At 57.8% G+C, this 22,501-nt stretch overlaps 1 protein-coding gene across 2 annotated transcripts in view; it reads right to left on the bottom strand.

The window, feature by feature from the left end:
- Window positions 1-19,370, bottom strand: part of SLC6A9 (solute carrier family 6 member 9) — a 31,952-nt gene extending 12,582 nt beyond the window's left edge. Inside the window, exons 1-5 of one of the 2 annotated variants that reach the window (XM_065929525.1) lie at window positions 19,160-19,370; window positions 13,552-13,667; window positions 1,640-1,796; window positions 934-1,065; window positions 293-563 (exon numbers count right to left, since the gene is read on the bottom strand). In XM_065929525.1, coding sequence (XP_065785597.1) covers window positions 293-563; window positions 934-1,065; window positions 1,640-1,796; window positions 13,552-13,581 — 590 coding nt within the window. In that variant the 5' untranslated portion in view covers window positions 13,582-13,667; window positions 19,160-19,370. The remainder of the gene's footprint in view (window positions 1-292; window positions 564-933; window positions 1,066-1,639; window positions 1,797-13,551; window positions 13,668-19,159) is intronic. The other variant, XM_065929534.1, reaches the window with a different exon arrangement.
- Between the last annotated feature and the right edge of the window lie 3,131 nt (window positions 19,371-22,501).

Below are 22,501 nucleotides of genomic sequence, written 5' to 3'. Positions count from 1 at the left end.
TGTTGGTGCTCTTCTGCTAGCCATGAAGCCTCCCCTTCGTTTCCCCGACTCGCCTCGGCTGACCCCCCTGACTGTTGGAGCCTTCCCTCCCTCGATGCCCTGTGTAAGGACTCTCATGAACTCACGAAGCCTGTGCGTCAGCCTTGGCGTGGAGAGGCTGCCACACGCCTGGCACACACCATTCCTGTCACCCTCCCTCGATGGCAGACCACTGCCCAATGGCAAAGAGGGAGGGCTGAAGACAGGCCCCCAGGGTGACCCCTAGAAGCCCAGGTCCCATGGGGGGCCTCACCTCCAGTACTCCTCGCTGGGGCTTGTCCTCTTGAGGGTCTGGTTGAGCGCCTGAGAGACGTTTCCAGGCAGGGCAGGAGGCTGCGAGCCGTTGGTGATGTTGGGGTTATCCAGCACGCTCATGCAGTCGGGCGTGTTCCAAGGGTTATTGCAGTAGGTCCAGGGCAGCACGGGCGTCATGGACGAGAAGAAGTAGTAGAAGGCGATGCAGATGACCACGTTGTAGTAGATGCCGATGTACGTGGACACCACCATCATGCCGTAGCCCACACCTGGGGGAGGGGAGGGGCAGGAGCAGTCTAACACACCTAGCTGAAGGACGTGAAGCCAATTTTGAAGGGCCTAAGGGGCAGGCTTCTGTGGAGGGCCACAGAAGGGGCAGGTCAAGGCCTTGGCAGGAGCGAGCTGGGGGCCGGGGATGGGGGGTGGCGAAGGGCTTTTGTGTATGCACGCGGTAGGAGGAGAGGGTGGAGGCCAAGTAAACAATGGATCCCAGCATGTGTCCCTGGCCTTGGCCATTGATGTGGGCCTCCGGTCAACACCCAGGTTCCATAGGGGTTTATGGCAGTGTTTATACAGACGGGTGAGTCAGCACGGCCCCCAGAGGCCCATGTGTGTGTGTTTACCCCACCCGGGCCTCACCTTTGAACATGGGGCTGATCCTCCAGACCCCCAGGCAGCCCTGACTTGCAAACTGGCCAAAGGAGAGTTCCATGAAGAAGAGGGGGATCCCGCAGAAGATGAGCATGATGAAGTAGGGGAACATGAAGGCTCCTGGTGGGCAGGAGAGGGCTGGCTCAGGGCTGGCTTTGGGGGATCCCACCCTCTTCCTGCTCAGAACCCGACAGCAGAACCTTTGCAATTGGCTGGGCTTCCAGAAGGGTGTGCCAGGGCCTGGACTGGAGCCTCAGTCTGAGGCACACTGCTCACGGCCTGTTTTTGAACTTGACAGGGGTTCCCAGGAAGTCTGCTCTGAGCTGAACCCAGCTCCCAGAGCCACCAGGTTTAGGTGGGAATTAATAACTTAAACAAGCAATTTCACACTCATTAGCTGATGGGGTTCTTAAATATCCCCGAATCATTTGGTGGGGGTGGCTGTTGAAGTGCAGGGGGTGTAAAACTGAGATTTGGGAGGTTGGGTTGCTTTCCTCTCTACCTTTTCTCCCCTCGAGCGATCAGGCTGCCAAGGTCACGGGGTAAAGGGTACCTAAGCCAGGGGTAGGGGCAAAGGAGATTAGGGCCAGAGGTCAGCCTGTCTGGATGGGGTCTGTGCCAGAAGGGGGTGGCTGGGCCCTGGTGGCTGGGCTCTATCCACGTGGGTGGTCCCTGCCCTGTGCCCACTGGGTACCTCCCCCGTTGCGATAGCAGAGGTATGGGAAGCGCCAGACATTGCCCAGGCCCACGGCATAGCCCACGCTCGTCAGTACAAACTCGATCTGGTTGCCCCAGTTGCCCCGTTTGAGGTTCTGGTCCTTCTTGGTGGCCTCACTGGGCACAGCACCATTCTGTGGGGACAGGAGAAAAGCCACCATCAGCAAGGCATTGGCATGAGGTGCCTGACCCTCCAGGCCTCCCCCAGTGGGGACACCGTGGACCCTCCAGGCCCCTACCCCCACCCTGGGCTTCCCCTCTGCTGGCAGGAGCTGCAGGCAGGCCTGGCAGAGGAGCACCGAGGGAAGAGAGGCTGCCAGAGGGTGCCAAATGGGGCCTCCCTCACCAGCCCCCCAGCACCCTGTGCCGGGGGCACCAGCCCACCTGAGGAGCTGCTGCCGGCATCTGAGAGGTGGGACATTGAGAGGGAGCTTGAGTTGAGAGCTCCCCAGCCCCAGCCCCTCCAAAGCCTCCCCTCTCCCCTCTGGGTGAGGATCTGGAAGCAGCTGAGCCTCATACCAAGCAGCCAAGCTGGGCTGGGCACAAAGGGGCCTGTGTCCAGACAGCCCCCCCACCCGCCACCACCACATCGCCAGGCTGAGCACGCTGACCATGGCAGGCGGCTGTGGGGGAGGGGACATGGGCCCCCTCCCCCAGCTGAAGGCTTTTTCTAGGGGGCACCTGGTGGTCAGGGCTGTAGGGTACAGGAAGGGGCAAGCAACTGAGCTGGGCCAGACCTGAGAAAGGCATTCTGGGACCCAGGACGGGAGTGCCAGGGGAGCCATCTCTAATTATTGCCCACGACGGGGAAGGGGAGCCCTTGGGAAGCTGACCTGGGCTGCGGCGGCGGGCGCTGGGGGGGTGTCTGCTGGCCATGAGTTGGGGAGGAGATCAGAGTTGTAGGCACCATGCCAGACTTGGAGGACAGACTCTGCTAGGGGAACTAGAGGGAGTGACTCTGGGAAAGGGTCTCTGAGCTGAGAGAGCATGGGCTGCAGAAGAGGGGGCTGGTCAGGAAGGGCTGATGAGGGGGTTCACCCCAAAGGAAGGATGCAGGTTTGCCTGGGGAGCTGTGGGGCTGGACTAGGTGGCCCGAAGCCCCACTGAGGCCCCCAACCCCACACTTGGGACTAAGCCTGTGTGTCCCGTTATAAATGTGAGCAGACCCATCCCCCATGCCGTGTCCCTTCCACCCCTCCCACTGAGTCAGCCACCCTGAGCCAGAGCATGGGGGTCAGAGGAGTCTCAGAGGCAATGAAGGACCCTGAGAGTCGCCACCAGAGAAGCCCAGAGAGCCTCTGAGTGACAGAGACAGTCTCCCAGAGGTGGGCTGTTCTCCTGAGAGAAATGGCCAGGCGTCCCTGGAGGACACCCAGGATCAGAGACACAGCCGCACAGCCTCTGAGGGACAGCGCTGTGGCGACACTGACCCTCCGTTTGAAAGAGACAGATGGAAGGCATGCAGGCAAACAGACAAGCGGGCCTGGGGCTTTGCCATGCTGCTGGACTCCGACACTGACCCATAGGCGCAGAGTCGGGGGATGGTCTCACCGGGCCTGCGCCTTCCAGGAGAGCCTATTTGGGAAGGCAGGCCCAGAGGCCCCAGCACCTGATGGTGGCCCTCCTAGCCACGCAGCTTCGCTCCCAGTGCGCGCATCTGGGGGGCCGCTCCGGGCTTGCACAGCACGTGGGCACTACTGCGCAGACACCCTTGTTCTGCACAAAGGTGTCACCTCCCACCCAGCACTGCCCAGAGGAGACCCTGAGCCTCACATGGTCCTGGGAGGTTTGGGGCCCAGCACCAGGAACCCTTCACAGGGCACTCAGAGCTGACTAGAAGAGCCTGTGTGCATTCATTTGTAGCCTCGGAGGTTTACAAGCACCTACTATGGGCCAGGCCCTACCTCAGGCTCAGGGAATTCAGAAGGGAAGAAAACACACCCGACCCACTCAGAGCTAGAAGTCCAGGGGGAAGTAAGCCATTAATGAGATAAACACATAATTTTTACATGCAACTTCAACGTGACCACAAAGGGGAATTTCTCAAGTCACGAGAGCGTGAAAGGATAACTAGGGTGGGGGTGGGAGCAGTGTGAGGTCACAGAAGGCTGCCCTGACGAAGAGGCTTGAAGGCCACCTTGGCCCTGGGAGAGGGCAGCTCCCAGTCCTGGTGTGACAGGTCCCTACAGAATCCTGGCTAAGCCTGTCACCACCTTCTAGGGCTTTTTTTGAGGACAGGCCTAGCAATAGCGTGGGGTCTGGGGGGCATTTTTTCAGAGGGCGTGAGGCCTGCCTGGGGTAGTTTATCCATTCCCAAACAAAGCCCAGCCAAATAGGCCTCCTATATGTTGATCCTACAATAACAGTTTTATTCTGTCCGAGGCTTGTTTACTTAGGGGCACAATGGAGGATTGTGGCAGCTGCGAGCACATGGGTGGGGTCACGAAGCAGCAGTTACGGCCGTAAGAGAGGCAGCTGAGGGTCCAGGGTGGCCTCACGGGTGGAGCCAGGGCAAAGCCTCTTGCAGAGACTGAGGTCCTAAGGTTTGAGGTTCAAGGCCTGACCAAGTGCAGCGGGACCAGACTTGGGCCTCTGAGGTCTCTGCTCCTCCCCTGGCATGCAGGGGCCCGCGGGGGTGGCCAGCAGCAAGTCACAGGCCGACTGAGCCCTCAGGAGTCACTGGTCGGGATCACGAGCGGCATCCTACTGAGCCTTGCGCTCAACCATTCAGTCCTGCCGGCTGTGCCCCTTGGAGGCCCGAGCCTGGGCCGCTGGGGCCCGGAACTGGAGCTGGGGGTGGGAAGTAACAGCCAACACGAGGGGTCTGCTCTGCAGAAGGAGGTGCACTGACACCCTGCGCGTGGTGGGAGGGGCTCCCAGAAGCAGCAGCACCAGCGGCTGCTCCCTGGCCCTGTACCCCAGCCCTTCAGTGCCCCATTCAGGAGCTGTGGGAGAGTGCTGCTGTGGGGGCCTGCTCCACAGCTGGGCCTCTGGCTTCTCATTCTAGTGCAAGCTATGTGCAGGCAGTCTGGCTGGTGAGGGCGTGGCGATCCGCAAAGGACAGAGGAAGCCCACCTTCCTCCAAGGACACTGGAGGGCAGGGTCCCTCTGTGGGGGCTCCTGGGGGCTCTACGTCCCTTCCAGCCCTCCTCTGGGGACACCCCTCCACTTCCTTCCTAGACAGCAATGCCCAAGGCCAGTGAGACTTTTCCAATGCTGCACAACTGTTTTTCTCCTTGCATAATTTTCCTTATTCTAAGCCCTCCGTTCTTTTTTACCTGCTGGGTAGAAGGCCAGCCACTGATAGTAACGGTCCCTGCAGAGGTTGTTGGCTCTGAGGTGCCCACAAAAGAATCTCTTTGTGCTCATGGGTTTGACCCAGACTGGTGGCCCGTCTGCCTAACCCAGCTCAGCCCCGCCGACTGGCCGGGCTCCAGGCTCCTGCTGCCCATCACCCATCTCCCACTGTGTGCTGCCCCTCGTTGCCCTCCCAACCTCCCTCCCTCGCTCACACCTGGGTGGTGAGTCAAACCAGACTGGCCTGGTGCCCTTCTGGGTTGGTCCCTCCTCCTCGGGTTCCCTGGATAGCCCCCACCCTCACCTCTGACTCGCCCTCATGGGCCTCATGGGTGATCTCCAGGGTGGGGATTGCCCTGTGCCCAAGCTTCCCCAGGCCCAGCAGGATGCAGGCTACGGGGCGTGCCTTCCACGGCTGTGTGGGTGGGCTGGCCGATCATCCTCCGTGACGTCCACCATGCAGAGACATACACACATAAGGCCCTCAGCGCCCCTGTCCTTAGAAGCAGTCACGGAGGCAGCAGTGTCCGTGCCTGCACAAGGATCTGTGACCTGTCTTGGGTTCACAACCTCCCACCCCATCCCTGCCCAGGGGGGTGAGCCACACTGAACAGTTGCTTATGTAAGTCCTCTCCCTAGCCCTCTGCCCTCTGTTTATTCACTATTCTGGGTGAGCTCCTGGAATTCAGGCAGTTCAGCTCCAAGGGCAGAAACCAGAGCTCCCCCCACACCTTGGGCTTGGCAGGGCGGGGATCCCGCACTGGGGGTGAGCATCCTAGCATTCTAGAATGTGCACCTCCAGGAGTCCGAACCTCTTCCACTCTCAGCATTGAGAGACCTTAGCTATAAAATCAGGGGACAGACAACCTCAATAGATCGCCTTAGATTCTGTAGCTCTGCCTCGCCTGGAATTTGCTATTTCTGACTCTCTCCTGTATTTTCCATTAGTTCCCACTGGCTTTCCGAACAACTTAAAAAAAAAAAGTTGTTATTTGCTTTCTTTCTGATTATGAGCTTATCATTAAAAAAAAAAATTGGAAACTACAGCAAAGTGTAAAGGGGACACAGTGCTGCAGAGGCCGCTCCCAGAGGCCGCCCTCCCACCCCGTACCGCAGGGGCACCCCTCCCTTCTTCGTGTCCAGACTCAGAGGCAGCCCAGGTTTCTACTCTGGGCGATGGCTGCGCTCAGGCTGCCAACTCCCGCCCTCCGAGAGCAGTGTCCACTGGATATTTCTGTGAATCGAGAGCTCTCTCTTCTGCTCTCGGTGGACACAGGACTCCTGGAGCAGGCTGGGCGGGGCAGTCCCTGCTGGGAGCCGGCAGGCTTCTTGTCCAGGACTCTGCAGCCCCAGGGTTTGCTCAAGGGATGAAGTCCTATCCAAGACAAACTTTGCAGAGGAGAATGGGCAAGACCCTACATCCCAGACTGACCTTGAGCCAAATCCAGATCCCTGGCAGCCTTCTCTGAGCTCCAGTGGGGGAATTCAGGCAGAACAGCCATGACAGTAAGCCGTGGCTGCCTCGGGAGACCCTGTGACCCCACACCCCTTGGTTCTCCGTTCCCCGACTTGTCTTCCTGAGGCAGCACCTGCCCTGCAATGACAGAGCCTTCCATCCTTCAACTAGCTTCGCTGATCTAGACACGGGAAAGAGTCAAGCGTCAGGCTGGAGGAGTGGGACCATGGGAAAATCTTCCCCAGACTCGAGCAGTATGCAGGGGCTATGAGTGTCTCCTGCCTCAAGGAAAATCTCACGGCACCTCTCAGGAGATCAGGCCCTCATATGGGAGGTGAGAGAGGCAAGGGCGCACCCCGCACTGTTTCATCCCAGAGCCCTGACTGGCAGAGGGCTCTGCCAATATTGACCCACCAATATTGTGGACGGCTGACAGGAGATGCAGCCCAGGCGCGCCGGGCTCCACTCCAGACCCTGGGAGTAGTGACAGGACCATTGGGTGGGCGCTGTCTCTGCCCTGGAGCTCAGCAGTCCTGCCCCGCACTGTGGCAGCCGTGAACAGCCTCTGCCCCAGTCGGCTGGCAGCAGGCTGGCATTTTGGAAGTGGCTTTGGTTGCTGACCCTGGCAGTCCTGAGGGTGGGGGGCAGCCCTGCATAAGGCTACTCCCAAACCCAACCCAGGTCTCCCCAGAGGACATTCCTTCTCTTGCCTTCTGGAGGTCAAGTCAGGATGCACTGCAGAGAAAGAAGGTGGCTGTCCCAGTCCCCTCTCCCTCCCTGCCATCAGCCACGCTGTGCCTGCCATCCCCACCCATCCCCGGCTTCCAGGGATGAGGGCACAGCGGTGGTGTCCACCCCACCCGGGCCCTCGTCCTGGACATTGGCGACCATTCTGTGGGGTCTGTCGCCTCCCAGCTGAGACGCTTGCCCGCCCCCTTCCCCATCCTCCCCACGCAGCCCCTGTACCAAGTCCCCCTGCCTCTCACCCACTCTCCCCATAGGAGTAACTGCCGTGGCACCGACAATGGGGCTGTATTGATTAGTACAATTCCTGGGCACCTCCGGCCCGTCTCCCCGGGAGCTAGGACAATGCAGCTTTGATACGTAGAGCAGATCCTTGGGCTGGGGGGGCCCTCACACCCCCATTCTCCTCCCCCGCGCCCCCGCCACACAGCCAACTCTTCCTGCTCCTTTGCACAGTCGCAACTTTCTGGGTCACTTTTGCTGGTGTCTGTCTCTCTGGCTGGCTGCGCCTGCCCCTCTCTGGCACAGACCACTCAGCCCCTCTCCCCACCCCCAAGTCCTGCCTCCCAGTCTGCCTGGCACCAGAGAGGGGGCTTGACCTCCCGGAAGGTGACTGACCTGTTCTGGGGAGGAGGGGGCCACAGGTCCCTGAGCCGCCGCCATCCCGGGGTGAGCACTTGGAGCGGAGTGCGCGTGTCTCCTCCGCTCATTCACACCTCCGCCAGCTCCGGGCGACACTGACGCATCCCCTGCCTCTTCCACTGCCGGCTGGGCAGCATCAATTACTTTCACCTCATCTCCTCCCGAAGCTCTGCCTACCCCCTCCCCTGGCCCTCCCCCTCCGGCCAGTCCCCATGCAGCTCAGTACGGATGCTCCGCAGCGAGAGTGAGGCACGGGGCTTGTTGTGTTTCTCCCTTGTTCCCAGCAAGTTATGGGAACAAAAAACACATAGACACACTCACAACCACAGAGCAAGGCAGAGCGGGCACAGAAGAGAGAGAGAGGGTGGCTCATTCGCATTCTAGAGTGGGGTCTGGGGCCCAGATGCTGCTGAGCGCACAGGCCTGGCCCTGGGTGGGCCCCTGGTAACAAGGCTGGGTACCACAGGGAACCAGAGATGGTGAAGGGGCAGGGAGAAGGGGACAGAGCCCCAGGCCAGTCCCAGAGCATTCAGACTCCGCAGAGTGCTGAGGGCCGAGGGGTGATGGGCCCTGAGCAATACCCCCGGACTTGGGAACCCCCAGCCAGCCAAGACGGTAAATGTGTCCTCACAGAAGAATGGGACTGACTGTGCAAAAGAGTGGTGGCCTGGTGAACTGCGCTGTCACCTGTCTGAAGAAAGATGGCATTAGCCAAGAGGGCAGCTGCAGCTGCAGAACACGGACCCTTGAGGATCAGCGCTGCGTCACCTAGAACCTGAGGAGCTCCCTCCGGGAGAGTGGGCTGAGTGGTCTGGGTAGAATGTCACTCAGACCCTCAATCCCTCCTCTCTGAGGCCACACACACTGGTCAGTCTCCAGTGGGTGCTGAGACACCACAAACCAGTGACCAGGAAGGTGGGCATGAGTGTTCTGATGCTGGGAAGACACAGCTTCTGGTTTTCGGAAACTGATGGGTGGGCAGAGGGTCTGGTACAGAGTAGGAGCTTAGGAACCTAAGATCAGGCATGAATTCTGATGTAAAGGACAGCTTCCCTGTGAGTTTGGTAAGTGTGTTGACCCCAAGGGAACATGGCAGGATGACACGATTTTAAAACTTTTTGTTATTATTATTTTAAAAATATTTATTGGGTTGCATTGGGTCTAAGCTGCAGTGCAGGGGCTCTCTAGCTGTGGCATGTGGGGTCAGTAGTTGTGGTGTGACAGCTTAGTTGCTCCGCGGCATGTGGGACCTTAGTTCTCTGACCAGCGGCATTGAACCCGTGTTCGCTGCACAGCAAGATGGACTCCTAGCCCCTGGACGACCAGGGGAATCCCCACATCGTTATTGTTAAAGGGCAAAGTCTTTAGTCAGATAGGCCTGGGTTCCAGCCCCAGCTCTGGGGGATCTCCCTCTATGTATCTCCTTAGGCAAGTAACTTTACTTATCTGGTCTTAGTTTCTTTATCTCTAAAATGGGGATCATATCTACTCATCTTTGAAGCTAGTGAGCATTACTAATAATAGCCATAGATAATATACATATTAAGTGCTTACTGTGAGCCAGACGCTGTCATAAACACTTCATATGAATATATATTAACTCATTTAATCCTCCCAACAGCCCCTCGAGGTGGGTATGCTACTATGTCCATTTTGGGAGAGAAGATGGGGACTGATCTTGGCTCAAGCAAGTCTCCCAAGAGAATGGCCTCAGAGCTGAGCGGCTTCCAGGCCAGCCTCACGCAGCCGGGTCCCCAGACATGCTCTGCTGACTTCCGCTGACTTCCTGCGAGTCCAGACTGAGGGCCAAGCCCCTGGCTGGGCCACTGGCTCCAGGAAGGCCCAGTCACCCATGATGCCCAAATGCTCACTTCCACCCAGGGTGGGCTCTGGGCTTTGGCTGCCCTGGCCTGGGCCGGGTGCCCAGAACAGGCAGCCCTGGCTGGACAGCTTTCTCTGGCTCTGGCCATGGGGACAGCAGGCGGCAGCAGCCCAGCTGGGTCCTGGCCGTAATGAGGCCTCATTAGTGGGATCCAGCTGCTCTAGCCCCACTCAGGGAGGCCGGCTCTCCCAAGCCCGCCTCTGACTTTTCTTAATAAGAGTGGGCGTTCCTCCAGAGGGTCAAGGAGTCGAGGGGCTTTGTTTGCGACCTGTGACTCCGAGGGAAGGTCCTGCTGAGGCAGGACTGCAACATCCTGGGGTGGTAGAGCTGCCAGGAAGCTGTGTGAGGGGAGGCGAGGCCACATAGCTGAGTCGGTGGGCTCCAAAGAGGCCAGGGTGGGGAGGGAGGCCAAGCGGAATGGAGGGCAGGCCCTAGGTCCAGAGAGGAAGCCTGAGGAGGTTGGGCCTTTTCCTCTGGATCTAGATATTGTCCATTTCACTGGGGAGGCTGTAGTTGTGAATCTAGGATCATCCAATCATTGTGCAGGCTGGCCTGGCTAGCAGAGCACCTCCTCTGTGCTAGTCCTTGTCATATAAGAAGAGTGCCCACTGTGTGTGGGTGCCTGAGATAGGAGAAGACCTACTGTGTGTCAAGCCACACTAGGAAGGCACCCAGTGTGTGCCAAGTCCAGTGCTGGGACAGACCCACTGTGTGCCAGCCCCATGCCAGGGAGCCCTGGTGGTTTGTTGGGTCCTGCACTAGATGAGTGCCCCATGTATGCCAAATTCTGGGCCAGGGGAGGACCCAGGATATGGTCAGCCCTGAGCAGGGTGAGCATGCACTGTGCGCCTTGCACTGTGCTAGGTGAGCGCCCAATGTGTGCCACGTCACACTGGGTGAGCACTTGTCACGTGCCGGGACTCATGCTAAGAGCATGCCTGGTAAGTGACAAGCCTTCTACTAAGGGAGGGCCCGTGCTTGCTGAGCTCCCAGGATGTGTCAAGCCCACACCGGTTGAGCACTTGCCACATGCCAGGACCCGGGCTGGGTGAGTATCCACTGTGTACCAGGCTCTGAGATGGCTGCTGCAGACAAGAAGTATCTAAACACTTGTCAAAGCAAAACAGAACAGGTCAGGGCGGGGCAGCCCCAGGCGGCCTCTGGTGCTTTCAAAGCCTTCTAGGACGATTTAGATGTTCTGGCACCTGGAGCCCTAGCCTGGGTGACTCTGCTCTTATTCATCAGAAGACTTCCCAGTAGCAGAGACACCCAATGCAGCAGAGATGTGGGGAGAGACCAGTGAGGCTCACCAAGGCCTATCTGCCCAAGATGCTATACGAGTGGGGAGCAGGCACAGGGGAGGGGACTGAGTTGGACTTGGTGTGAGATTGTGGGATTAAAGCTGAGCCAGTGGGGCTCTCCTGTCCTGGGCTCCTCTCTACCAGCTCCCTGTCCTCTGAGCCCCAGGCAACCCAGCCCTACATGTATATAAATAGAGGCACTAGGTCTCCATGAAAGGAACCACCCCCACCCCCACCCCTGGTGCCCCCAAGCATCCCAGCTGCTCCCAGGCTTGGAGGCACCCCGGCCAGCTGGGTTCCTGCATGGCCCTGTCCTAGGAGCTGCTGAGGCGTGAGGGAGGCAGCTGAGCTGGCCTGGCAGAGACCATCTGGGCTGGGAGCGGGGGGGAGGCACACGTGCGGCAGGCATGTGGGCCCAGGCACGTGCTGGAAGTGGCTTGCCCTTCACGGGGCACCTGCCGCATGGAGAGCCCAGCAGAGGCTCCAAGGATGACATAGGGTAGACACTGAGGAGACCCAGTGGGCCCATGTCTTCACACCCAAGCCTGGGGCAAAGGGGGATGGAAGTGAGGACCTCGTGGCCGGGGCCAGCTGCCTACTCCCGCATACCAGGACACAAATGGCAACAGAAGTCAGAGACCTGGGAGGGCCCAAGTGCCCCTGGTTTACATACATGGTCCTCAGCTCCCTCTGCTCCGCCCCACTGTGGCCTCTAGAGAAGGAGCATCCCTCATGATCTGCCCTTAGGGGACCATGGGCAGCGAATGAAGTCCGGGTACAGCTGGCCAGGTTAGCTAAGAGGGACGGCGCTCCTCAGAGACAAGCGCTACATGGAGGCAGCACTGGCTCCAGTTGAGTGCTGAGAATAGTGTAGCCCAGGGTCATAAGCAGAACTGAGAAAGAAGCAGGAAGAGACTCTCAAGCAACCACTGGGGGTGCCCAGGGGACCTGCTATGGAGCCTCAGATACAGCAGCAGCGGGCAGATGTCAAAGGTCAAAGGGCACGAAGGAAACTACGCTCTGGCTATCTTTAGGCACATCCTGGTGCTGGGAACGGGCGTCCCCAGGCAGCATTCCCTTCTACAGACGGGCTGGCCGGCAGAGCCTGGGGTCTGGGAAGCTCAGCCCCGGCAGGGGTTCTGGGACCTTGGGAGTCAGGCTCTCTGTGCTGCCCACGTGGGTCCCCCATCACCCCTGCCTGCCTGCCCCAGTCTTTTCAGGGTCATTCCAGAGAAAGCAGAGCAGCCAGTGAGTACTCAGAGGGTTTCTTAAGTTTCACAGGACTCAGAATCTCCATGGAGGGAGGGGCAGAGCCGCACTCCACTTTCTGCTAGAGGCCCATTCCAACACTTCTGGCAAGAAGGAAGCCAGTCTTGATCCTATCATGGCATCTACTCCCCGCTAGCAAGTATGAGGGTCTTGAGACCTCCGTCTCTGCCCACATCTGAGCACTCAAGAATTCAGGCTGGCTCAGGAACACTTTGAGAAGCCTAGTTCATTCAGACTTGTTCCAATCAGGAGTGGGCCAGACCAGAGCGAGCCTGAGGGGCTAGATGCTGGAAGTCCAGGACCAGGCAGGAGAGAGGGTCCTGAGCCTGGAGCACAACTGTGTGGCTCCCTCCCCAACAGCATTTCTCTAGACCTGGGACTTAAGGGTCCCAGAAATCCCTGGTGAGAGGCAGGGCTTGTTTGAGGAGGGTTCAGCAAGAGACCCTAGATCAATCAGTCTTTCTCCAAATGAGAACAGCAAGAGGAGAATCCATGTGGGGACGGGAGGAGGCAAGGGCAGGGCCAGGCTCAGCCACCGGCTTCCTCCCAGGCAGCTGCCCAGTCTCACTGGTTCTTGAGGCAATATCCCCAGAGAAGGAATACAACGACTGTCCTTGGGGCATTTTCCTGGCTTCTGATTCCAAAGCTGGCCTGCTTCGCCCATCCATGAGCCATCCATCCATGAGTCGGCCCTGTTCTTGCCCATTGCTTCATACCACCTCTCCTGTGCTCTGAGGCAACAGGCAGTGAAGAGCCATGACTTGGGGAAAGGGGAGAGGGATGTTTCCTGAAAGACCTCACAAGAGGATTCAACATGAAATGTTCTATGCTATTTTTCTAGTGGAAGATGAGAAATATCAGTCTCTGAGGACCCCTTGATCAGTACCTACTGAGTGCTCCCCACAGCAGGCAGAGCACTGGATGAGGGTGCCAGGGTGTCAGCCATAGGACAGTCCTTCTGTCCTATGAGACTGTCCAAAGAGACTGACTGCAGCCTGCTCTCCAGGGTATCTTGTGATGAGGGTGGGGAGTGTCCTTCCTGCCTCCCTGCATGACTTTCAGGCTCTGTAGCAGAATCTGCCTGCTGTGGGCTCCGAACCACAGCAGTATCTAACCTGCTGGGTGAGGGCTGCCTGCCTGGGCCTGAGACAGCCCTACCACTCTGGAGTCCTGGCAGTGCCAGACTCGGGGCCCCATGCAGCCTCCTAGGCCCTCCTGCAGCTGATAGCGGGCCCCAGAAGGGACAGACGGTGCTCATGACTCCCACCACCTCCCTGCAGTCTGGTCCCTGTACTCACCAGCATCCCTTTGGCACCTTTTCCTACCATGGTGGTGATGGGTTAGGGGCTCTGAAGTCCCAGATCACACTCACAGGCTTTGTTTCTAGCACCTTTCAGAGTATAGGCCTCCAGAGCTGTGGAGAGAGCAAACAATGAGGTGAGGATGTGGCCCGGGGAAGGCAGGGCAGGACGTGTGCGGCTCTCCAGGACAGGCAGTGCAGGCCCCAGAACACTGCCGGTCTTCCCTCCCATCCTGTCCCTTTCTGGATGACCCTCAATCCAGTTCCTACCTCACTCTTCTCCCAACCCTTCCCCTGGATCTCTTGGTCTCCAGGCTTCCTGTCCCAATGGGCAAAGGTCTATTTTTGACTCTCCAGATGCCCAATTCTATAAAAGATAAAAAATGAACACAGAACTGGGACAGGGTCCAATTCCTTCATCATCTGTGTGAATGGCATCAACCTTTCCCCTGAAGGGGAGACAGCTTGGATCAGCACATGCTCCCCCACCTTGCCCCAGCCAAGCAGCCAGGATGGGCCTTCCCTATCCTGGTGCTGCTCAGCCTGGGCTCCAGGAATCTGGGCTTGTTGTTACATCACTAACTTGGACCAGAAGCTCTGGGCACAGCAAACAGCAGGTGTAGGCATGCCTCCATGCCCTTGCTCAGGCGGGCCCCTGCCCAACACCTTGCCTCCTGCTCCGCTCCCCAGGTGAAATTCTACAAACCCTTTGGGACCCTGCTTCAGTGTCACTTCTCTGTAGCTTTTCCTGACATGGCCCCCACTCCAGAAGGAACAAATTGCTTCCTCTTTGGTGTTTTGTGCTACCGTGTCCTTATAAACTCACTCTAGACCTATTTGCTTATGTCTGTCAACTGTGCGTTGGCCAGTTCCCTGAGGGGTTGGATGTGTTTTATTGACCCCTCTGTGCCCAGCTCAGCTTGCAGGAAGTGTTGGTGGAATTGGGTTGAAGCGAAATGGCTAACACTGAGGCCTTGGAATCAGGAGCCAGGTCAGCTCAAGAGATCTTTCAGAGTCAAGTGGAGCTGGCAGTGGGGTGTGGGAAGCAGACAGACTCGCCAGGAGGCACGGCCATGTAGCTGCTGGTGTCTGAAGGTTTGATGTTGGATGCAAATGCAAGACGAGGTAGTTTTTGACATGCCCCAGGAATGGAATCACACCGCAGGAATGGAATCAACCTTCAAGAGCCTCAAGGAATGCTCTCATGGGAGGAAACCCATGATCAGATGGACAAGGATGTTCACCTTCCATAGGACCTGGTCACAGGAAGGACTGGGGTCTTCTCTGGGTACTCTCAAGGAGTGGACTCGACTGCAAAGGCTACTCTGTGTCACTTGGCCCCACCCACAGCCACGTCAAGAGTTCACTCGCAGAGCCAGGAAGTCATTGGAAAGCTAGAAAAGAGGAGGAAGCAGCTTTTCTTTGCCTATGCAAATCCACCCCAGGTTACCTTTGGCCTTTCTGCTGGTCACCAGGTGTCCTGCATAACCTCCTCAGGGCCAGGCAAGGGTGTGACTTGTGACCATTTCCCTTAGGTTAGTCACCCAGGCCAGGTTTCCTGCCTCTCCAGAGAAGTCCCTGCTCATGGCTTTGGTCTTCTGGGGGCAGCCAGGAGAAGAGGGAATGTGATCATACCCTTGTTCTCATTCACCACATCCCTCCCTCCAAGCTATAAACTCTAGACTTGTTTTCAAAGCTGTCATGCTTTGGCTAACAAATAATAATGACAGTGATGATAGTAATGAAGGTTGGACATCATGCCTTCTGGTCAGATGAGGAAACTGAGGACACTCTGTCCTGGACCTTGGGCTGCAGGGTGATATCCCTGAGGAATGCAAATACGGCCCTTGTGTTCAAGGTGCTTCTCTTTCTCGGTGGAAAAAAAACTGCTTGGCAGCGGCTCCCAGGACAATGAGTTGGGTGCAAAGCTTTTCTACTTCTCCTGCCTCTGCTATTTCTGTTAAATGGCCCCATCCATCCATTCAAAAAGTACCACCTGAAAGCCTATGATAGGTCAGGCCCTCTGATAGGGGTTGGGCATCCACATGACCCAGGCACCAGGCCTGCCCCTCACCCATATATGGGCAACGATTGACAAGCTCTCTATCTGTGCCATGAGGGTCAGAGTCAGGTTAGTTTGTGATGAAGTGCTTGGACTCTGGGACCTGGGAGGAGGAACTGACTCTGCCAACTCACTAGGTATGTGACTTCAAGCAAGTTACTTAACCTCTCTGACCCTTGGTTTTCTCAATCTGGAAGATGGGGCTAATTATACTTCCTTTGTACCTTCTGAAGTTTTTGCTTAATTTTTGACTCTACAGGCCCTCCACTTTCTCCTCCCTTCCAATCCATTAATCTTCCCAAAGTCCTAAAACCCTGATTCCCTCCAATAGTCTTCCACAGCCAACAGGATATGGCCTAAATTGTTCAGCAGGCAGTTAGGGCTGGCCACAGTTCAATTAATTTATTTCACAAATATTTATTTCAGGCTTGCTCTGGGCCAGACCTGTGCTGGGCACCATGAACTCTTCAGTCTCTGGCCTCCTGCAGCTTACAGGCTGGGTGGAAACGAGTGAAACCGGTGACTCAAATACGTATAATTAGAGCCTATGATAAAGGGTGCGAAAGTGAAAGATCCTCTTTACCAGAGTCTACACCAGCGAGGCCTGGCCTTGTCTGAGAGTTACAGAGGACTTTCCTGAGGAAGTGATGTTTAAGAGTCAGAGGGGGATGATTAGGCAACAGTGAGCAACAGAAGAGGAAGGGAGATTCAAGCAAATGAAATAATACAGAAAAAGACCAGGAGCCTGGGGTTCAGAGAGTGAGGGAAAAAGTGGCCAGAGATGAAGGTGGATGCAAAAAGGAAGGTCAGGGTCTATGGGGCCTTGTTTTGATGTTTATCCTGAGGGCAATGACAGCCACTGAAGTCTTTAAATCAGAATTGTAACTTCAAGGAGGAGCAATTGGTGGTGTGTGCATTTTGAAAACGCCAACCTAGATTAGTATGGAGAAAGGACTGGAGGGAGGGGAGAGGGGAAGAAAGGAAATTGATTAGGAATAGGCCAGGCTAGGAATGAGGGGGCTTGGCTCAGGAAGGTGATGACAGGGTGGGGAGAGGTACACAGATTTGAGAAAAATATAGAAGGTAACATTGGTAGGATTTGGTGATGCATTGGACTTGGGGGTGAGGGATAAGGAGGGGTCTCTGGTGTCTATTGGCATAATAGGAAGAAGCCAGTGCCCGTTCCAGGGCCAGAAATGCAGGGCATGCTGCAGGTTTGGAGTGGGGAGAGGATGAGCTAGGTTGGGTGAGCTGGGTTCAAGCTGCCTGTGAGCCACCCAAGGGAGGACAGGGAGAGGACAGTCACAGGAGCTGGTCCATCTTCACTGTCCCACTGCTCAGTCTTCCTGTCCTCCAAACAGGACCGTCAGGCCAATCAATTTTAAGGGTCCATCCGGGCCAAGCCTTGAAGTCATTGCTGGGGATGGAAAGGTGACAGGTTCTTTCCCTGCCTTCAAGAACCTCACAGTTTAGGAGAAAGATAGAAGAGGAAGCGCAATTTCCCATTCACTGTGATGGAGGGAGGGGAGGGGCTGTGGGAGTGGGGAAGGGCCCTTAGTTCTGCCTAGAGCCAAAATCTACAGCCACTTATGGCCACCTGCGGGCCATGTGGGACTATCCAGCATCCCCAGAGGGTTCTTGCCTTCATGCCTTTGCTTAGGCAATTCCCCCTTCCTTGAGCACCCTTGTCCCCATTTCCATCTGTATATACCCCACCCATCTTCAAAACCTGTTCCAAAGCCATTACCACCAAGAAGCCTTCTTTTCTCTTCCATTTAGTCAGTCTTTCCACTGTGCCCCTGGTGACCCCCAATGCAAGCAGTGTACATCTGATCAACACGTTCCTCACACGCAGCCGTTGTAGCATGATTGCTTGTGTCCAAATCTGCCTTCCCCACCAGCTGAAGAAATCCCAGGGCAGAGGTGTGATCCTTCTGCATCCTCAGAGCTGGGCACTGAGCCGCAGTCGCAGCGCAGGCCGAGTTAAGGGGGCGTTTTCTCTGCAGTGTTTGGAAACACCTGGGCATGCTCAGTGTAGCCCATTAGTCCCTTCCTAGAACCAGTCCCCTCTCACCCACTATCCTCCAATCTTCTGACACTCCCTCACTTTGGGGTTCTTTAACCTCTCAGGCCATTCTCTCCTTCTCCACTCTTATGCCACTCTTATGCCACTCTCTCCTTCTCCACTCTTCTAGCGGCTGCAGCATCAGGCTTGTTTCAGCAAAGAAACAGACCTAGGCGTTCTGAGAGAGCTGTCAGAGAGACGAGGACGCGGCTCCTTTAAGAGTGGCCAGCGAGGGGGCGTGGCCTGCGGAGTACTGGCCCGAAAGGGGGCGCGGCTCCTTTAAGAAGCGGCCGGTCCGCTGAGAAGAGGGCCCTGAGCGGCAGGAAAAGGCGAGGTCGCTTTCGAAGCTGTAGCACTGCCTGGAGAGCCCGGATTCCTCGAAGCCGGCGCGCTCGGCTTAATCCGGGTGCGAGGTGTCGGGAGCGGGCGTTACATCAGCCGCCACGTGTGGGCCTCTCGGCTGGTGTGGGGGCGGTGATCCCGCCCCCCGGCCCCTGCGGTGGAAAAGTACCGGGGCGCCCAGGTCCCCGCCCCCTTGCCCCGCCCCCGGGCCGGCTCGGGCCCCTCCCGGCCCTCCGGGAAAGCCCCCCTCCCGCCCGGCCCCAGCCTCGCGGTCTGCTCCTGCCGGCCGTTGTCTGCGGGGTGCGGGGCACCGGCTGAGGGGGGCGCCCCGGGCGGCTAGGCCCCTACCCTCACCTGCGGCCGCCCGGGCCCGCTTTACGCGCACCCGGAATGAAGCTTGGGGTGGGGAGGGCGCGGATTCTTCCCGGGAGAGCAACCGCCTGGGAACACCGCGGCCGTAGCCCATTCCCAGAGCCGGGAGCCACAGACAAGGGTCCGAGGGTCCGAGGCTCCCTGGCACGGTTTCCCAGGACCTTTGGGCGCGCGGGAACCTGCACCCGACCAGCGAGTGGGCGAGCAGATAGGGAGGCAGGCTGGCTGGAGGGGTCAGATAGGCAGCCAGGCCGGCCGGCGGCCGGCGAGAAGATGGAGAGCAAGAGCCCGCATGCGGGGCGCAGACCCGGCCCGCCGGTTCCCGGCGTCCGCAGGCCCCAGCGCGCAGACCCACTGGCGCCTCGTACAGACGCTCTGGTTTCGGAGCTGCCGGCACTTTCACGCGCCCGCCGCCTGGGACTAAACCGGCATCGGCACGCAGCTCCCCTTCCTCCAGGAGCAGCCCCCCCCACCCCCAACCCCGCCGCCGCCGCCCCGAGCTGCCGTTCCGCCCGCTGCAGCTCCTTGGTGACAGCGGTGACACCCAGACGCACGCACCTACCCGACCTTTCCGGCGAGACAGACATCCCCACGCGTGCACCCACTCTCATCCACAGATACCCGCATGCATGCGCGATCACACACACTCGCTCGCTCGCTCGCTCGCTCTCCCTGGGGCTCAGACCCGTGGAGCCACCAGACGCCCAGACGGACGGCAGGACAGAGAGAGGCCGGGCCGCAGCGCCCCCTCCCACGGTCGCTTACCATGCTGCAGCCCCCGGCCCAGGCGAGCTGGGTCCGCGCCGCGGTGCGCCCAGGTGGCTCTCTTAAAGGGAAAGTTGCATCAGCCTCTTGAGGCTCTGTGCCGCCGCGAGTCTGCCCGCCCCGCCGAGCTGCTCGCCGCTCCTCCTGAGTTTGTTGTGTTTTGGTTTCGGGGAGGCGGGGGCCAAGAGTTTGGTGAAAGTTTGGAGAGTGAAGAAGGCTGGGGAGACCTAGCCAAGTCCCTCCCCTTTCGGAGCAGCTCCCCTGGCCGCCCTGCCCATCCACGCCACCCCCACCCCCCACCCCACCCCAATCTCATCCCCACCCCCACCCGGCCGACTTCTCAGGCTCCTCCTCCCAGGGAATAAAATTACAAGTTGCTCCAAGCTTTCCGACGATTGAACCCCAGGAACCCCTGGGAGTGGGCTCTGCAACGGAGCCCCCTGCTCCGCCCCATCCTCGCTGCCCTCCAGCTGGGGCCCTTGGAGGAAGTAGATGTCGTCCCCTTCGGCTAGGCTGGAATGAAGCCAGAAAGGCCTGGGGCACTTGGGGGACTGGGGCTGGAGTTAGCCTGCCAGGCCCCCGGCCTTCTGCGCCTGCGTTCCCCCTAGAGAGAAGTCTGAGCAAATTCCATCCCCTTTGGAGCGGTGCCGCTGGGGACTGTGAGCACAGATGGGTAAGGCCTGGGTCCTGCTCCTTGGAACTGGAGGGCTTGGGGGTCCTTTCTCCACGGACCCTCTCACTGGTTTGGTCAAACCTACACTGGCTCGGGTTCTATCCTTGTGTTGGGAAGATCCCGTGGAAGAGGGCATGGCAATTCGCTGTAGTATTCTTGCCTAGAGAATCTCATGGACAGAGGAGCCTGGTGGGCTACAGTCCATAGGGTCGCAAAGAGTTGGACACTACTAAAACGACGTAGCACGCACAGGGGTTGTTGTATTACAAGGGCTGCAGACACCAACCTGGGCCCTGTATTCTCACCCTGGGGAAGCATGCGGAGGTTCCAATCCTAGCTAAAAGAAACTTTGCTAAAGGGAGCTTTGCTGAGCCTCAGTTTCCTGTCCTACAAAATAAACAAAACACCTTGCTCCAGGCTGCCTCTGAGCAGCAAAGCTTGGCAGTTGGTGGAAAGGGGCTCCCACATTTGCTGGTCTTGAGGCCACCAGTTTTCAAGGAGAAGGGCCAGTTAGTACTGGCTGTCAAGGGACTATTGTCGCCCCAGCATCTGCTCAGGAAGGGGACCAGTCTCTTCTCTGCACCCTGAGTCTGTCCTCACTGTAGTCTTCCCAGGAAACCAGTTTTCTTTGTTCCCTGGGGATAGTCACCCTCCAAGAAGCTGAATGACACATGCCAAACTCAAATAAGATCAGTTGACAAGTGAGATTCCACTTTATTAATTTACAGAGGCTCTGAACAAGATAGCAGGTATCAGGCACAGACACTTCCTGCCAAGGAATGCCAGTCCATTCCACCAGGCTTCTTCAGGCCTCAACCACTCAGAACTTATAACCTATTCACATTAGAGGCTTGGTCAGAACCGGGATGATTTGGAGACCTTATTCTCATCAGCAAGATTATTTTTGCTTTTACTTTGTCTCCAGTCTTGCAGGTTTGTGATTTGTATTCTGCAGCTTGTTTGTGATTTGTATTCTATGAATGAACCGCAGGTGTCTTACGTGTGTGTGTCCTCTTCCTGAGCAGTCTGTGGCCCCCATGCCCCCAGGTCTTGTGGATTTGTGTAGATGGATCTGTGTTTGGGGGGCAGTGACTGTGCACTGAAGCAGCCCTGGGTCTCAGTGTGCATGTGGGCCCGACTCTGGGGACTGGGCCCCTGTGATCCAAGCCTCTCTCCCTCTGCCTCTCCTGCTGGGACATAACTTCTCTTTCTGGTCTCTCCCTCCCTCCCGCTGGGGCTCGTCATAAGGGGCCACCACACAGGGAAGACAGGATGGAGGCTGCTGGAAGATCCTCCGTGGAGTGGACTGGGGACAGGGAAGAATAGGAGGGTGGGACAATGGCCTCCGTTCCCCTTGAAGGAGTAGACTGGGGCTGGGGGCCCCTGAGAAGAGAGCACTGAATGTCAGTGAAGCTTCTGGGACCAACATGGCCACCCCACTCTAAGGACTCCACGTGAAGCGGGGGCGGGGGTGGGGAGTGGGCTGGGATTGGAAGAAGCGAAGGGGAGGAGAGCTCAGGACTCAGTCCTGAGTCAGGGAGAAGGTGCATTTGGGATGATGGGTCTCTCACTTTAGTCCATGGGGTGGGGGAAATAGATTTTCCCTGGGGATTTAGGGAAGTTGGTGATGTTACCCACATGGGTTTTGCTAGACTGATGACATCACACAAAGCACATTTGCATACATACGGAGACTTATAGATCTGTGCATTTTACCCATTGTGATCTAGAAAGGACTTCAAGCAGATCCACAATGAGGTGAGTCCTGAGGAAAAGCTTAGGAGAAAGATTCTGGTTTGAAAAATCATCTATCTCCGCGATTCAGAGATTAAAGCGCCTGTTTTCTTCCAACCAGAATAAGGCCCCAAGGGAGGTAGGTTTGGGCCTAGCCCAGGTCAGAGCCGAGATGGCTTCACCCCCACCGTGAGCTCCCCACCCTAGACCGCTGGCTCACAGGATGGGAAGGGCATGGCCAGCCTGAGCCACCATGGGGAGAGTAGGGGGATCAGGCCAGAGGACAGAGGGGAGGACCGATGGGGTCAGACATCTCACTGGCTGGCTTCTTCCTGAGCAGGGCAGCAAAAGGACAGGCAGCGGCCGGGCCCCACCCACTGTGGTCTAAGGCGTGTCTCAGGAGCCTCCAGTTGCAGTGCTATTTCCTGGGAGGGCTGGGTCCACGTCAGATGCCCTGGTGCTGACTGGTTTCACTTGTCATCATCAGCCCGAAGAAGCAAGGCCTCTGTCGGGTGGCACATGGTGTGCTTAGGTCGTGTCTGGTGGGATGCAGGATCAGGCCAGGGTGGGCCACTTCTGGAAGGCACTGTAGGAGCTGGCAGCACTGGGCACTTGGTGGAGGGGTGCCGGGAGATCCTGGGAAGAAGTGGGGGGAGGGTAGACATTGCTTTGAGGTACAGCCTGGGCTGACCAGGCTTGAAGACCCAGCCTCAGGAGTTGCAGAAGCCCACCTGGGCTCTGCTCTCAGATTCTTCCTCCCTTGAAAGCCTAGTGGTCAGTGCCTAGCACCTTCCCTATCCTGTCCCAATGCAAGGGAGGGATCTAGGTTGGTTCCAGAACCAAGAGCTGCCTCTGGGGCTCCATGTGCCCTTCATGCCATCCTGCTGTGCTTACTCTGGCCCTGGTCCAGGGGGGCAGCATGAGCCAATTACAGG

Source organism: Muntiacus reevesi, chromosome 1, assembly GCF_963930625.1.
Source record: "Muntiacus reevesi chromosome 1, mMunRee1.1, whole genome shotgun sequence".
Classification (NCBI taxonomy): Eukaryota; Metazoa; Chordata; class Mammalia; order Artiodactyla; family Cervidae; genus Muntiacus; species Muntiacus reevesi.
This window is presented reverse-complemented; position numbering and strand designations above follow the sequence as displayed.